Genomic DNA, 17,805 nt, shown 5'->3' with positions numbered 1-17,805 from the left:
TCTGCATTTACAGATAATCTTTGGACGAGGCTGGCAAAGAGAAACCTCGGAATTCTGTTAACAAAATGAAGAGAGCGCGAGGCATGCTTATCTCAGGCAGACTCCTGCAATCCAAACCAGTCAAATGAATAAAGAGGTTTTAACCTAATTTGGCATGTCCACCACTGGTGCAGACTTTTCATGACAGCAATACACATACATATACAGCGTACAAGTACAATTCCAATGAAGTTGGGACGTTGCTTTAAACAAATAAATAAAAACTGAATCTGATGATTAGCAAATCCCGTTTAACCTATATTTATATATATGTGTTACATCACCTTTTCTTTTAACAACATCCAATACACGTTTGGGAACTGAGGACACTAATTGTTGATGCTTTGTAGGTGGAATTCATGCCCATTCGTGCTTGATGTACAGCTTCAGCTGTTTAATAACAGCTGAAGCTGGGGTCTGTGTTGTCGGATGGATGGATGGATGGATTGATTGATTGATGGATGGATAATGTGCCACCCATTTTCAATGGGAGACCGGTCTGGACTGCAGGCAGGCCAGTTTAGTACATGTGCTCTTTTACTATAAAGCCACACTGTTGTAACACATGCAGAATGTGGTTTGGTATTGTCTTGCTGAAAAAAGCAGGGGCGTCCATGAAAAAGAAATTGCTTGGATGTTAGCATAACCTGTATGCACCTTTCAACATGAATTTGTGCCTTCACAGATATGTAAGGTCTCGTCAGACCACAGAACATTTGTCCACTTTGTATTACTCCAACCTTTACACATTGAGGTTGGTTTTTGATGCAGTGCTGCCTGAGGGATTGAAAATCACTGGCATTCAATGTTGATGTTTGGTCTTGCCACTTACATGCAGTCATTCCTCCAGATTCTCTGAAACTTTTGATATTATACTGTCGATGATGAAATTCCCAAATTCCTTGCAATTGTACATTGAGTAAATTTGTCCTTAAACTATTTTCTCCTGCATTTGTTCACAAAGAGGTAAACTTCGCCCCATCTTTGCGTGTGAATGACTGTGGGATTTTTCCAAACGGGTGTTTGATTAGCATTCCTCAGCTTTCTTTTTTGCCACCTGTTCCAGGTTTTTGGGAACACGTTGCAGCCATAAAATACTGCGGTAATGATTATCAGTTTGAACATAATATATTAATTTAAATAAAGGTTGAACATGGCCGTGCCACCTTCATAAATGGACGCAAATCATTAATAAGAGATTGTCTAGAAGTGAGTGGAAAACAGGCGCCCCCCCCCCCCCCCCCCCTCCCTTCTGTACTTGTAATGACTCATCACACTGAAAATGATTTTTGGTGGGATTGAGTCGTGGGTGAATGTTTTATTTAACCCAACACTGCCCCCTAGCTGGAAATTTTAAATCTAACCTTGTACAGTATTTTGTTTGATATTGCCGCTTGCAGTTAAGTGATTTTTGCTATTTTCTCAGTGCTTATCAAAACAGACATCCTATGAATAAATTCACTGGCAATCAATACAAAATCTGATTTGCTTTTCCACCCTCAAAAAAAAGAAAAAAGCTTCATTCATCTGAGGAAAAAAGGCAAAATCACACTAAATGGTGCACTTATTTTTATTAGTTGTGATTATCATTTATTTAATTTTCTTACTGTCAAATTATTATTGTTGATGTTTTACTGTGGATTGTACATCTCTTTAAGAATGTTTTGAAGTGTAAATGAAATTTGCAATACATTCCAAATCTATTTATCACTTAGTTATTTTTTTTCTTATCAATAAAGCAATGGCATTTAATAAAAGAAAATGTGACATACATTACAACGACAGCTCATAAGTACCATTATTCTCACTCATGGAAGTAAGAATCATCACTGTATTATTTATTTTCTTCAGTTGGCTTGACTTAACCAAAAGATAACATTCAACCCCACTCATTGCATATTCTTCAGGTTTCTCTCTTCTTATCCAAAACAAATTGGGAAAAGTTTAACTTGGCAGCTAGAATGACGCACAACAAATATAACAATGACAACAACAAAAAAACAGTACAAGTGATGGAACTGTCACGTTCCAACAGGAACTAAACATCAGTCATGCTCTTTTACAAAGAGTAAAGCCATAAGTGCAAACTTGCATTTGTTTGTTGATTCTTAAACAGGACCTGAGAGAGGGATATTTAGTCCAAAAGTCGCAGAGGTTTGCTTCGATTTGAGGTTCATGATGTCCTGTGCAGCCGAGATGGACAATGTATTGCTTTTGTCTCTGTGTGGGACCCGAAGGAAGTCCACTACGGCACAAGTGGGCCTGGGACGCCGGCGTCTTAATGCCCTTTTCTCTGCCCGGGACTTGGACGGGGACAGACCTTGGCATATCCGAGAGCAGGCGCTCGTGACGCCACAGAAGGAGGGATCGTCCGAATGGGACGACGCCTCCGAGCTGCCCTCGGACGGCGAGTCTCTGAAGGCGGGCAGAAGCAGCCTCCTGGTTAGGGTCGCCGGGTTTGTTGTGACAGGCACGCTGTTCCATACGGCAGCTCCGTTGCACGCCCGGGGAGCGACATGAAAGGACGTCAGAGTCTGCACTTGCTCAATGGGTTTCATCTTGCGTCGTCTTTTCTGAATGGGGGCCCGGGTTGAGACAACAACAGGCAGAGGTTAGGTCACATCCAGTATGACACAATGTATTCTGCGAAGCATTTCAAATCGATGTCAATATCGGTACTGAGTCTTTTGAACAATTTATGATCAGTGGTTTGGCCCCTTTTTTTATTATTATTATTTTTTGCTTCAAATATGTTATTGAGATGAATAACAACACTTTCAAGGACAAGGTTTCTGCAGGCATCAGCAAATCGAATTTAAAGCTTTTTAATGGCATTAAAAAGAACTAATTGAATGCCCACGTTGTACTGCGTATACTATTTATATAACAGAGCTGTCTGCCAATTAGAATTTTTAATCATAATTTCTCACGATTAATCATAAATTAATCGCACGTTAGATCCATTCTAAATGTAAATAAGCTTTTCATTATCTGGTAAATTAACATAAAAATGGACAATTATGGTTAGCAAATATAAATGTGGTTGTATCTTTTAGTTAATTAATAGTCATTTTTATGTCATTCATGAAGTAACCGTTGACAGTTACGATTAAAAGGAACGTGAAACACTTGAGTCATATGTGTGTGTTGAGGTAATATTCTGCTACTAAGTGGCATTAGTGTTCCAAGTTGGAGGTCATAATGGAATGCTATCATTTGTCAACGAAAGAAACAGGCACAACCCGTCCATTAAACATGAAAACAATGACAGAAGGAGATGGAACAGGAAAGCCCGTCAATTTGCCACTGCGTCGGCCTGAGATCTAGACTAAGGAAAGAAACCACTAGGAAGGATGAGGGGAGGAAAAACAAGGCACAAGCTGTGCTCCTTGAAAGGGTGCTGACATTAACAGTACATTTTTCTTTTCAAACGCAGAGCAATTGGTATTTGAACATGAAGAAACTCATGAACTCCAGGCCATTTTGTTCATTGTCAACTACAACTAATCACCAGTCCATACAAATACATATATTTTAATCAGATTTATTATTGCTAAATTACGTTATAGTGACTCTTTTGTGTAAAATAAGGCATAAACAATAATTCTTCAATTACATTTTTTGTATGCCTCGCGACACCATATTTAATAATAAAATTTAATTTAATTAAAATATATATATATATATATATATATTTTTTTTTTTTAATAATGCCATTTGAGGCCTTGATTTATTTTATTAATTTTTTACAAATTCCATTTAATGACTCTTTATGCTTTTAAATGACCTGCAGCAACCCTGAAGGAGCAGACACTCGCACTGAAATAACCAGCCAAGATGACTGATGTCACTCACGAGGCCACACCCCTTCAAGGCCTACATCCAACACAGGAATACCTTATAAAGCCACTTTGTATCTTTATATTGTCTTTGATTAAAAAAAAAATTTTGTGGGCTGTAAAAGATTAATGGCGTTTCAAAAGAGATGTTATAGGTTGTCTTTAGCACATTAAACTTGGAAGTCAAGGATTCATGTAAATGGTTCAACCATATTCCCTCTGCACCTTTCTGTTAGCTTGAGACTCCTCAGGATGAAGATTTTCAGGACCTGCAACCCAGAAAGTAGCCTTGTTTATATTTCTACTCGAAAAAAAAAATGATTCAGACGTACATTTCATAGTCAGACAATCAAACATGAGAAATGAATTCAAACGCAACCGTACCTTTATTAGACACTAACTGGAATGAGTGTATCAGTGGGTAAGATGCACTCCTCTTCAAACTACAGTCATCACCGGAGGTGAAATTCCTAATAAGAAAATCGTCACAGTTGGAAAAGCGCACTTGGCATATTTACTCCAATGTGGATTCTAGTTAGCATACTTTTGAGGAGCAACACAAAATGAGTTGATCTCTTTAAAATGGATGTCGAATTTTGAACATTTTAGTCTTTCTCCAAATGGTAAGCTTGAGTTGTACTGGTACCTTTCGGGACAGCAGTAGCTGTAGCTGTTTACTGTGGGTGGCTCTGGCTCGCCATTTTGAGGCGTGATGGAGATGCGGCAGCGGTTGGCAAACAGCACCAGGCCAAAACACAGACTCAGCAGCAGGCACAGAAGCAGGTAGTTGTGTCTGTCGGACACCTGGGAGACAAACCCACCCAATACCACGTTAACCGGTTACATTGTTGGAAATATCATACTACCCCGCTTTTTATTGTCTTTTATTGTTTTCTACGAAAACACCGGGACAAGATCCCTACTTATTATACACATTTTGTGACATATATTCCTGGTGGTGTGCAGTAAGATTTTTGTCATTCAAAATGATGTTCTTTCCCTCAATAAAGGTGGGTTGGGAAACACTATGATAAGGCCTTTTCACACTGCACTTGGTTTTCTTGGTGTTCTCCGTGGGGCAGTGTGCATGGGTGACTGCGTCTTGGTGCAATCTTGCCCATATTTGGAAGTGTTTGCATAGCAGCCTACTCGGAAGTAGCAGGGAGCCTTTTCCCGCTGGTTGGTCCAATGCTGTTAGCACTCTGACATCACACCGCCAGACCCTCTCCAATTGGATACGCCTTCTGATGTCACCATGACGAATATTGAATTGAACATGTTTCAATTTCAGGTCATGTTACGGCACATCACGACTAGGGATGGGTACCGAAGACTGTACTTTTTGTGGTATGGACCAATTTCGGTCGGTACTTCCGAGCACTGATTCAAGTAAAATCAAACGGTGCCGTGTTTCGGTTCTGAAGCACGTCTTTCAAAGATGTGACTGTGCGGGAGTGCAAGAGTTGACGATTTTCCATGCCGCACTTGAATGCAACATTATACGTGCACCAGCGTACTGACGTCACCCACTCGCACATGATTTAATGTGCAAAGAACGAGGCCGAGGGTGCGGTCTGGACTCGCAGGAGCCCGGCCGGCGGTAGCGGTGGGCAGCGAGCGGTTGCCGGCGGCCCATGTGGCGGGTTCAAACTGCGAGCGGCATGCTTTACGTCCTTGAAAAACAACTGCATCAATTATTATTAATTTATATATATTTAATGTTGTTCATCGCACAGAACTTTGATTCACACTTTGTTTTTTTGTAATATTAACTTATGTTTATTAATCATACTTCAGTAATTGTCTTAAACCTTTATTTTTACTATTCCTCAGGCTCATTTGAATAAAATGTTATTTTATTTTTTATTTGCAAGTTTTGTATATTAAAAGGTAATTGTCAATTTTTTTTTTTTTTTTTTATATATAAACAATGAACATTTGCTACCACCCAAATCAATTAATAAATCAAATTTACCAAATAAAAACATAAAAGAGAGAGAGTACAAAAGTACCGAAAATTGGGAGCGTTGAATACCAGCATCGATTCCCAGGTACCGAGTGCTGGAACAGTACCGGTTCAAATGTGAAAGGTACCCATCCCTGATCACGACGCATGCCCACCCTTCTACAGCATCCCGTGCACGAGACGCATCACAATAAATAGTTTCGGAAACGCCGCGCGGCGCATTTCTAAGTGCAGTGCGAAAAGGTCTTCAGCTTGTCCAAGTGGAGATAAAGTGGAATTGATCATGTGGTTTTTATCTACCTCATCCTTCAGCTGGCTGACCTGATCCGACAGGTTGAGAACCATCTGAGTCACATTCTCCAGCTGGCCTTGCAACAACTGAATCGACTCCGTCTGACGCTGGTCCTAAATGAGAATTTTAGCACAAGTGTATTAAACAAATGATCATGTAATGTAGCACGGACCAAAATTAGAATACATCTGATATTTCCAAGACACCATGAGAACAATCAATGAGAAATGTCACTCACCTGCTCCTCTGCAATTCTGGAGGTGTTCTGGAGTTTAATAATGGTTTTGTTGAAAGCCTTCTGCATCTCCTCCATCTGCTTCCGATATCTTGGAATAAAAAGGAATAAAGGGTCAAACAAAACAAAAAACGACATCATTTCATTTCTTCGCCTCACCTCTGACTGAGCTGCTCCAGATAGCGCCCGCTGAGCGACATATTCATCTCAAGGGCCTTAATGCGGTTGTTGAGTCGCATGAAAACGGACTCCTTCTGGCTGGAGCCGTGCACCGGGTTGCCGTTCTGTTCTGTCCCATTCGGGGGATCTGCGTAGATGTCTGAGAGGGACGGTGAGGGGGGTGTTGAGGGCAAAGGAGGGAGACCGGGGGTGGACAAATCTTCTGTGAAGTCCTCTGTTATGACTGGGGCACTATTAGAGAGCTCAAGTTCAATGGGGGTGTGTGCAACAGGCAGGGATGGCTCAGTGGGAAGAGAGACAGCTGCTGGGTCCGGGGACTGATGTACATGAGGAGAAGCAGTCTGGGACTCACCTGTCATATCAGGATTTGGAACAAAGTCATGCATCGCTACGTTGGCCTTTACTTCCGTTGGTGCCACTTTGCCATCATCCACTGCGGTTCTGATGACTGAGCTGCTGGGGGGTAGTGAGGCATCTGTATGCTTCTCCACAGCCAGCATGTCTTGGCTCTCCTCGGAGCTTAGTGGCTTCGCTGGAGCCTCAGAAGAAAGCTGTGGAGTCTCAACAGCAGTAGGATTGGCAGCGGATGAATCAGCGGTAGTGGGTTTGGGGAGGCTTGATGTCTGACTGGGCTCCAGGAGAGGAGGTTCGGACGTAGAGTCATAATGAGATTCTACTACGGGATTCTCTGGAGGCTGGGGTGCTTGTGACAGGTTGGCTCCGCTTTCTGGCTCCCCACCGGCAGCTTGTTCTTTTTCACGGGGCTGATGTGCCTCACTGTGATGTTGCTTGGGATCAGCACAGACAGAGGAGGGTGAGGGCGGGAGCCAAGTGGGAGTGTGGAGGGAAGAAGCGATTTGCTTTCTGACCGCGGATCGGCATTTCCTCTTTTTGAACAGCAGCACTAAACATCGTTGCTGCAGATACTCTTGAAGGGAGGTTGTACACGAACAAGTGGAAAACCAAGGAAGAAATGCACAGAAGTCAACATGTTGTGGAATGTTGCGATCCATTTTCTCATTCTCCCCATCTAACTCATCCTCTTTATCCAAAAGTGTGATTGTCGAGCTGATCGATTCTTCTTCGTCTGACTCTAAAGGAATAACAATTTGTTCCTCCGGTGGGGGAGGCTGCTGGTCACTGCTATCAGTTGTAAGCAGTTCTGGGACAGCTGTTGTTGAGGATGGGGCAACAGTTTTAGTGATTTCTGTGTCTGGAGACAATGTTGACAATGTTGACTCTTCCAATCCGGAACTGAAAGGAGCAAAAACAATGAAACACAGACTAGATGGGTAGATGTGTACACATTTTAAAACAAGAGATCCAAAGTTATAAATGTGTTTTCAGACAAATGACATTAGATGGGCATTGCATTCTCTCTCAGTTAAAAGATGTGAGAGGACGATAATTTCCTTCTACAATTTTGTTAACTCTTGAACAATTTGACCCCACGCTTCTGAAATGATTATGACTGCTTCTGACAGGTACTCACACGGTGGCTGGGTCTGTGATGGGAGTTTGGGTAATTGTTTCATTAACACCAGTCCCATTCACATCCTGGGATGAAAGGTTTCCTACAAAACGGGAAATATTATTTGATAATTAGCACAAATAATCCATCCGTTCATTACATCCTTTTAGGACCATGTTAGCAGGTGAACAGGTCACAACATCGGCATACAACGCAATCTAATGATATCCAATAGAAATATAATGCTGCTCAGATTTGATTTGACACTGGTAAGTGTTTTGTTGTTGTTTTTTTCCAGTGGTATATAGTAGAACCTGGCACTTTTAGTATGATGCAGTAAAACTCTGAATACCACTTCAAACTAAAAGCACAATAGAATAAATATTTTTAAATGAATAATTCTCTAATGTGCTTTTTTATTTTTGGACATTTTTTTCCCATAAAACTCCAGTATCCAATCTCATTAGAGTGTGCAGATGTACCTAAAGAAAGGTCGAAAGACTGCATTTTTTCATGTATTTGTATAAGAGGATTGTATCTCCTTAACAACACAGGTTAAAAGGTAGAATCCAGTATAATTGCTGATATTAGATTGTAAAAATGTTGATTACTGGTAGAGATACCTTGCATTTCTGAGTTGCCACCAAGAACATTTACAGCAATATTGTTGACCATGTTCAAAATGACATCTGAGGAGAAACACAGTACAGCACATGATTTTAAAGAGTCAGAATGTAGTCACTCTTTTTCAGTCTTCTTTATAGATTTTAAACTACAAAATGCAGGATTCTTACCCTTAGCTGAGCCAATCAGATTCTTGGAATACTTGACTTCACCCGGTCCATAGCCAGATGCATAATCTGAAGGAGGGAAACATTTCTATTGACACAATATTGACCTATTGTCCTATTGACACAATGCACCTGCTGGGTTATTAGTCATGTGTATTATTTTGTCTTTAACAATTCTCTTTGCACTGTGTCTGTATTATTTATTTTACTTTGCTTTCCTGTTAAATTGTAATTTTGTTGTTGTCGCCGCTGTATATTAGCCATGTTCCTTGTGGTAGGAGGACTACCAATGGAAATTAGCCTTTTGGCTATAATTGGGTGCATTTACCAGTACACTTCATTTTTTAAATGTTTAGCAATGTACATTGTCCCTCTACAACAAATAAAAAGAAAAAAAGAAATATTTATACCCAACTCAAAAAATGATATGACCAAAATGAATGTATAGTTTGAGTACACAAAATGATTAGAAATCTTATCTAAATAAAATACATATAAATATACATACCCAAGTCATCATCCTGATCGTCTGGTCTTTCAGAAGGCTCAACTATTTCTTCATACTCTTCCACCATGCTTGTCCCAAACACTCTGTAAAGACAAAGTCATTCTCTTCTTTGGATGCTTACAGTGTTGTTGGGTTGTGGCCAGATGGTGTGGGAAACACTGTCTTATAAAACAAGTTGTTTTGTTGAAATGTCTATTAATTGGTCAAGTGCAGCCTTCATTTACTATTCCATGAAAAAAAATCTAATTGGAGTTGGTCCAAAGTCAGCTCCACATAGTGGCCAGATTAATCGAAAGAAAAGATCATGAGAGAATTGCGATCACAACTATGACAACTGCTGTCTTTTACTTACACTCGCATAAGACAAACTCTTCTGGAAATGCATAGCAAAACAACAGATTTCCACAATCACATATAGCAGACACAGTGGACCACTCCCTTCTCGATATAACCAAAACGGAATATATATAGACCCTTTGTGGATGTTGTGAAGTCACAGTGGTCTGAATATATTGTACATACCTAATGAGACTGAGGGGGCAGAAATGTTCAGAGCCAAAGTGAGACAGCAGTTCAACCTACAAAAAAGGTGGACAAATAATGAGCTATTACAACAGTTTAAGTACATGTGATGGGATATTCATCAATGAGATATCTCCTATTATTGTTATTTATAAACAAAGACTGTTAAGCAATGATTTGAAAAAGATTGTAGTAGTGGGTAAGTCATTTAACGCAAAATGATTTTTTTGATTGACAATGTCAATGTAGGAAAATTGAGTGTAGTCATGTTAGCAGCATGATAGAGTTGAAGTTGATCAGCCAAAAGGATGAAAAAAAAATATTATTTTTTTAAATAACCACAAAAACGCTCCCTTCCATGAGTCCTAATGAATTCACTCAATTCGCAGGCATCTACACAACACACAGGCTAACCTTTATGTACTTGGTGAACATCTGAAGCAAGAGAAAGAAGAGGGTGGGGGGCAGAGGAGAACATTATAAGATGTATAGGTGCACTGAAAACAACCACACATGCTACTGCCATTGATATTAGATAATTAAGTTCAATAATTGTATTGTGTCTTTATTATACTATCAATTATGTACACTAAAAAAAAAAAACTAAGAAAAACGTGCAGCAGAAGAGAGAGGCAGTCCAATGATCACTCGGCAAAAAATTAATACATAAAATAAATACTGTGTTTACCTTCACATATTTAGCATAAAGCTGCTCATCCAATGGAAAGCTCTGGACTGTGCGCTCGTCCCGAGCATGAAAGGTTCCCAACTTGAGCCATTTGTTGGTTGGGTATCTACACAAGTATATTTACAAACACAACAAGAAAGTGTTGCTTGGTACCTCAGCAAAAAAAATGAAGCATATTAATGTTTTGTTATGTTTGTTTGGCTAACATAGTATGTTGCACATTTTTGCAGTTTACCTGTCACTGATGGAGACGAGAAAGTCTTTGGGTGTCGAAGAAAAGAGTTCAAAATTGGCAATATCCAACTGCTTCACCTGAATGGGCTCACAGAGCTCAATGATGAACCTGTAAGAGGAGAACACAAACGCTGACATTCATCACCAGTTAACCAGGTTAACTGGTGCTTCATGCAAAACACATACCAGATTTTATTACTGCAGGGATTAAGCATGTACAAGTCCATGTTCTCCTTCAATATGGCTGATGTGCTCTGGGAGTGACAAGACATAAAAACAAGACCATCTTGATTGATCATGTTATGGCTGCTGTAGTGTCACATACTGTAGCATACCTTAGCTTCTGGGTTAGCACCGAGGATCTTTGCTCCACACTCCACAGAAGCATAGTTGTTGAAATTTTTTGGGACCTTCTTCACTACATTGGAACCCCCATTAGTAGACGTGTGTGTGGACAGAGCTAATGGGAGAAAAGAAAAGATCAATGTAATAATACTTGTTTGAACCAAGACGGTAAAATCAAGATACAATTTTACTTTTTTCATTCTCCACTTCCATCATTTTCCGTTTCCACTCATCAAATGTTGGAATGTCCTCAGGGTCTTTGCTGGTCACACTGGGATCAGTGTCCATGGTGACAGCAGCACTCGCATCCTATGGGGGAGAAAATGAAAGCTGGGATGCCTCCACTGGCAATTGAGGTGACGGCGGCCAGTTAATACCGATGATACTTACTTGTTCGTTGAGAGAGAGTGACAAGTTCCCATCCAGATGCTGACCAGCCTGGGCATTTGGCGGGTCACTGTGAGTTTTAGTACCAGTTGTGTGAACGTTTGACATGTTTTCCAAAACGACTGGAGGAAGCCTGCAGGAACACAAAAAGGCAGTTTTAATAGAGTTCAGAGCTCAACAGCCAAAACACATTTGATCATTTCATCTGGAAATAACCTATTGAATTGAGATCACTACCTGTCATGATCATAGGGGTTTGGCTCTTGCACACATTCAGCAGGAGGCAAGTCAGAGTCAAGGACCTCAGAATGAGCTTCATCATTTGCATCGTATGAAATACTAAAATGACATAAGCAAGTTAGAGTTTCATAGTCTATCAATTTAACAGTAAAAGACAGTACATAACAAAAACTGAAATTATTGTGTGTGTGTTTAGTGAAAAGACTTGCCTGACTGTAACGGTATCTTGAAGGGTAGGAATTACGGGGCTGTCATTTTCCTCAACAGTGGATTCATGGACTGTATCAGAAGACAAAATGAGGACAACTGCTTCTTGGTCTTGAGCAGTGGATGCATCAAGGTTTTCCATTTCTAAGCCCTGCTTGAGTTCCGGCTCAGGCTGGGAAATGCCACTGCTGACCTCTAATGACGCATCTCCGGTGGGCCGGTCCAGCTCAGGAGCCTGTGAGATAAAAGGTCAAGCAAAACTTGAAATGTTTGACCTGTTGAGTCAAACCATTCATTTATCCATATTCTACCACATCTCGATTAAGGTCATTTGTAACTGAAGACTATCCCACATGACTTTGGGTGAGAGGTGGGAGACACTCTACACCGGAGGCCAGTCTATCACAAAACATAGACTGTTATAGCAGTGGTCCTTAATAGCAACTGGCCTGCCGATCTCAAAAGTAGAAATCCAATAGGAAGTCTATGGGAAACTAGCCAAATACTTTTTTGCCCCACTATATGGCCGTAAGCCAAATTCCACTTCGCAAAGTGGCGGCACATGAGGTGGGTGCCTGCCGCAATATCGTTTGGTTGTGTCAGCACCTGTAGACTAGGACTTGTCTCCATAGCAATGATACAGTCGGTTACTGGGACACTAAGTTCACTCATGTAATTTCAATTTTTAACTTTCACTGAGACTTTACCAGCTGTAAGGGCCAAGAATGCACAAAATAATGTCTTCCTTAATTTGGATCATCCATTCTAAGAACGGACTGAAAATTTCACATTCACCAGGGCAGTAATTAAGCAATTAATTGGCCAGTTAATGTCGATCCTCCCCCCAAAAAAGGCAATGGTCTGAGCACTGAAGTACTTACAATATTCTTTATTGGTGAGAATAATAACTACTTGATATTTGACTCACCTCTGAATGTGTCTCTTGTTTGTCCACCGCCTGTGTAGACTGCTCTTCTTTTTGATAGTCGCCTTGTGACTGCTCATTTCTGGACAAGGAATCGGGGAGCAAAGCCAAGCTCTCATCAACCTGAAGATTGTGAATACACATTTTGATGCATGAGCAAATGGCAGTCGATCATAAACATGCATCCTAACAGTATTCACAGGCTTTCCACTTCTGTAGAAATATAACTCGAGATGTTCTAAACCTTATTACAAAATGTAGAGGCTAACTATCATTTATGTCACTGGCTCTGCAGCCAAAATTTACAAGCATGAGAACAATTGGGAAAGTACTGGAGCAATAATGTTGACAGTTGTGTGTGTGAAAAAGTGCTTGGGGGAAAAAAATGATTTGCAGCAATGCACTTTAATTCAAAGATGGATATAAGAACAGTTGCATCATCAGCCGTTTGACAGGACATATTGAACAGGTGACAAAAAAATGAAACAATGTCCAACAGTGCCAATTAAAACAGTTATTATGTTTGTAAATGCAAATGTTTATACAGCTCTTGCAATGGACCTTATAAAAAGATTTTACAAGCAAAGAGTTCAAACACAAAAGCTATCTAGCAGCATTTGGACAAATATAGACTTGAACAAACTTACTGGCATCGTTCAATGGTGCATTATCAATTTTTGGACTTTGGGACTGTTTTTTAATTAAATTATTGCTTGGAGTAGTTTGGTTAAAGACCTCTGTGAAATATGTTTTCAAAAATAGATATTATTTCCAAGTCGGCCTCTTAATTGCTTAATACATGTTAAAACTTAATTGTTGTTTTTTTATTTGTTAATTTTTTTTGTATTTTAGTTTTACCCTGGAACTAGATACTTAAAAAAAAAACTAATTTGACTTTTTTTTTTTCACGCTTTTACATTTAAACTCTTCGAGTGTATCTGCAGTTTTTTGTTGTTGTTGAGTTCATATATTACAAATGATACTTTTATACTCCATTTTACATATTAATGCTTGAGAAAATGTATTGTTTTGACAAACAGCCTTTGATGGTGATGCTATTATTGGGCCTGCTCCTCGCAAACAGTCAAGCTAACCTTGTCTTGATGAGAGTCTCCTGATTCTTCCTCCAAATTGATGTCCTGTAAAGGCTCATCCTGGTGGGCCTCCTGGTCTGGCTCTGAGCAATCCACATGGCAGCTATGGAGCATGAAGGACAAAGAAGGAAAGAAGGACTGACTGACTACATGTTGCTTATCTTACAGTTCAACCCCAAAGGTTGAACATCGCAAAAGCTGTACAAATCAAATGCACATAAAACAACAATGTATCAGTAAGTACTGTGTGACCACTTCAGCCGGGAAAAAAAAAGAAGAAAAAAAAATAACTCACTTTACCTTAGGTCTAACATGCGATTTTTTATTTTTTTTCACTGATAATATTTTATTTGCTGAAAGTTACGTCTGGGTATTTGAGGGGGGGGGGAACATTTATGAATAAATCAAGAACACGAAACACTTTATGAGGGTGACGCACTGAGAAAGTCCAGGTGGCTTGAAACGCCACGTGGTTAAATTGATCTTATCTGTTTGCAAAGTCGGGGAAGGCTGGCAAATCAAAAAGGAAAATATCATACAGTACATGTAAACAAACACATTTTGTCCTGAGAAGAAAAGCATTGGAACTGTATAGCTGATTCTTTTTTCTTTTTCTTTCTTTTTTTGCTGGAAACTGAATCAGATCATGCAGCTATAATGACACACACTATCAGTGTCAAAACTACAAAGGAGTTTATCAGGGACAATAAATGCAGGTTTAAAGTGGCCATGTAAATATCCCGACCTAATCCATATAGAGCAAGCATTTTTGTCAATTTAAGAGGAGACTGAATTTAGGAAGCCCTGAAAATCGTGTTGTCACAGGAAATGTATCTCATAGCACTTATTCTAGTAGTAGCTGAACATTATAAACACACCAAGACATCATCTGGTGGTAAGGGGTTGGGGTCAGGATTTTTAAGTCAAATACTTAACTTGGCTATTTGATTGCTTCGTTCAAGGTACTGTAATAGATTAGACATTTAGACCATTTTCTAATTGAAAATCAGTGGCTGCAAATTCATTACCAGGTTTAATTGTCATTGAGGTTTGGGGTTATAAATACAGTCATCAACTAATCAGGTACAGGACAAAGGTTTAAAGAAGCACATGAATGATTGCAGATGACTCATCTTAACGCAGGTAGGTGGCCAATGATTGAATAATTGTGTGTACATTTGGAATAAATCTGAATAATCATATTGCGTTGTTTCATATTTTGTCTCTAGTACGCACGTCGACTTCAATGGATCAATAGCTTGACAAATATCCTCCCACAAGTGCAAACTAAGATAATGTATAAATTCGCATCGATTGTAATTAAAACGGAGTAGAAAGGAAACATACTACTATTTTGACCACTTCATAGCTTTCTCTTTATTGTCTTTTTTTTTTACTTTGGAAACATTTAAAATAATAATGTGTTAAAACTTAACACTAAACCTCATCAACTCTAGCCTAAAGTGATACTGACTGCAGCGCTGGTCATGTAGGTCACAAGATTGCACTCTCCCTAATTGTTTGGATGAAGCAATGGTTCTATTCCAGACTACGTTGCTGAATAATATAATGTACTGTACTTTTGTCAGTACACTAGCTACAACGCCAAATCCCTTTCCATTATCAGAAGCCATAGGGCAAGAAGACAGCCATACATGTTGTGTTTATAGTTCTCCAGCATCATGAGCAGAGCACATAATCATAGTGTAATCTCTCTCTATTTAGTGGATTTAGCTCTGTTCCCTTAGATTTAGCATCAGATGCATGCAGTACGTTTTTAATCCCGATGAACCAAATCTGGGCATCGTTGACGAGTGAAGTAGGGCACTATAGCTCTGACATTTATGGACCAGTAGAAACAGTTGTTTTCTACAACATTATTTTGTTTGTTGTTAATGTAAAGACGATTTAGGCATCCGCTATATAAAAGCGAGACCACTTAAATCTGTTAGCCAAACAAGCTACTGACAAGCTAGTGGTTACAAGTCAGCCAGGTGCCACATCACAACATAAAAGCTCGCTAAGTAGCACAAGCTAACTAAACGCGTTGTACGTTGTTTGGCCTTAGCAGACTGCACTTAAATATTTCGGTTGTGTCTTTACGTTTGGGGTTCACCACTGACTGCCAAAATAGCAACAACCGAGAACACAACATGAAGAAACTTACCAAAATGCTAGTGACGCAAACAGCCACAGTGTCACAACTCGCCATATTATCATCTTCATCCCTGTCCTGTCGGGAAAGACATTCTCCACGTGCTTGTACAATGGGTAAAAAATCGTCCACCTATTTGTCCTCTGTGCTGTCCGGGGGACACACTGGCCCGCAGCTCAAGCTAAACTTAGCCAACATCAACGAGTTCTTCTGACTCGCTCAAGGCAGCTTGATAGCAAAACAACCTGCAAGTAGCTACCGACTGTCACTAGTTACGTCACCCTTTGTCCTGCCAATGGCAACGCAGCTAGACGATAGCGCACGCAGAGTGGCGTTTATGTCGGGAGCACTCGTTTCCTAATTTGGATTCGTCCGGCAGGCGGAGCTCAGTCCAAAGTGGACGGAGTACATGAAGCATGAATGTCGAGTAATAGAATTGAACGCACTTCACATCAACACGTCACATCTACGTCGAATAAAGACGGAATGGAGATAAAATAAAATATATATATTTTTTAAATCTCTCCCTATTGCGCTTACAATAACAGTTGTTTCTATGCAAAATCTTAATCATATGTGTGTGTGTGTGTGTGTGTGTGTGTGTGTGTGTGTGTGTGTGTGTGTGTGTGTGTGTGTGTGTGTGTGTGTGTGTGTGTGTGTGTGTGTGTGTGTGTGTGTGTGTGTGTAATTAAAATATTACGAGGAAAAAAACAAACTTAGTAAGCTTTAAATGATAACAATCGTGATGATAATAATAATAATAATAATAATAATAATAATAATAATAATAATAATAATAATAATAATGTGTATTTGGACTTCCTGAAAACAGCCGCTAATGCTATAGTTTATGTTAATGTGCATTATCACTTATCTGAGCAGACGTTTTAAACATGAGATTCATTATTAGTGTCGCTAGATGGCGTGTGTGGAACGGAGATCAGCAAAAGTAGAGGAGGACGGAGGGACTCAAGGAAATACATCTATCAGATGAAGTACGAATGAGACGACATCGATCCCACTCAGAAACTGTCAGGTTAAAATAGACGCACAACTCAATTATGCTATTTGTTTGTTTGTTTTTTGTTTGATTGTTTTTTTTAAATCAAGGCTGAAAACAGTTGTATTAAACTGTGCAGATGACAACTAAAAGCATTATGTACACTTTGAATTAACTTCGGGGTTTAGAAGACCATTTTCCACCTTTAAACCTCAAACAATTTTTAACTGGTGATGACTTTGATAGTACAAAAAAAACAACAACAAGAACAGGGTTATCACTTATGATTCCAAATTAACGAATCCATCATGCATTGATAAATAATGATATGAGGCATAAACTATGAACATTCTTCAAACAACACTAAAGAGCCCATTTATAAAATAATTTAAACTTGTGGAACATTGGTTAGCAGGGCTGCGAGCTCCCAACAGACACTCTGGATTCCTCCCACAATCCTACACTATAGATTTATTGAAGACTAAATTGTCCTTCGTGTGTGTGAGTTGGAATGGATATTTGTTCGTGTGTGTCTGCCTTGCTTTTAAATGGTGAGCAATCCATTTTTCAGTGTACAGTATTCCACTTCACAGTATGGCTTGGCAACAATGGGGGGCGATTGCTCCAAAGTGTGGCTTGTGAGAATGTTTCTGTCATTTCTAACTTTATCTTCAAATGTTATCAGAT

The 17,805-nt window shown here is 39.6% G+C and overlaps 1 protein-coding gene across 4 annotated transcripts; it reads right to left on the bottom strand.

The window, feature by feature from the left end:
- Positions 1 to 1,593: 1,593 nt before the first annotated feature.
- Positions 1,594 to 16,402, bottom strand: LOC147181991 (SUN domain-containing ossification factor-like). 4 transcript variants are annotated; one of them, XM_086097923.1, is made up of 25 exons: positions 16,131 to 16,402; positions 13,964 to 14,066; positions 12,873 to 12,992; positions 11,947 to 12,179; positions 11,735 to 11,836; positions 11,501 to 11,630; positions 11,302 to 11,419; positions 11,101 to 11,225; positions 10,952 to 11,019; positions 10,767 to 10,874; positions 10,532 to 10,637; positions 10,258 to 10,278; positions 9,844 to 9,899; positions 9,322 to 9,404; positions 8,817 to 8,882; positions 8,646 to 8,711; positions 8,044 to 8,125; positions 6,904 to 7,805; positions 6,531 to 6,690; positions 6,375 to 6,462; positions 6,145 to 6,249; positions 4,525 to 4,682; positions 4,263 to 4,348; positions 4,104 to 4,147; positions 1,594 to 2,612 (listed from the first exon to the last, which is right to left on the bottom strand). In XM_086097923.1, the coding sequence occupies exons 1-25, from the start codon at positions 16,187 to 16,189 to the stop codon at positions 2,148 to 2,150; spliced, it is 3,654 nt and encodes a 1,217-aa protein (XP_085954049.1). In that variant the 5' UTR covers positions 16,190 to 16,402; the 3' UTR covers positions 1,594 to 2,147. The 4 variants fall into 4 exon arrangements, with proteins under 4 accessions (XP_085954049.1, XP_085954029.1, XP_085954040.1 ...); XM_086097903.1 differs by having other exon boundaries at positions 6,531 to 7,805; XM_086097931.1 differs by having other exon boundaries at positions 2,443 to 2,607; positions 6,531 to 7,805.
- Positions 16,403 to 17,805: the final 1,403 nt, after the last annotated feature.

The sequence above is a fragment of the Leptonotus elevatus genome, chromosome 1 (genome assembly GCF_054856555.1).
Source record: "Leptonotus elevatus isolate MCC_2025b chromosome 1, RoL_Lele_1.0, whole genome shotgun sequence".
Lineage (NCBI taxonomy): Eukaryota > Metazoa > Chordata > Actinopteri > Syngnathiformes > Syngnathidae > Leptonotus > Leptonotus elevatus.
The sequence above is the reverse complement of the archived record's forward strand: the minus strand, read 5'-3'. Positions and strand labels throughout refer to the sequence as shown.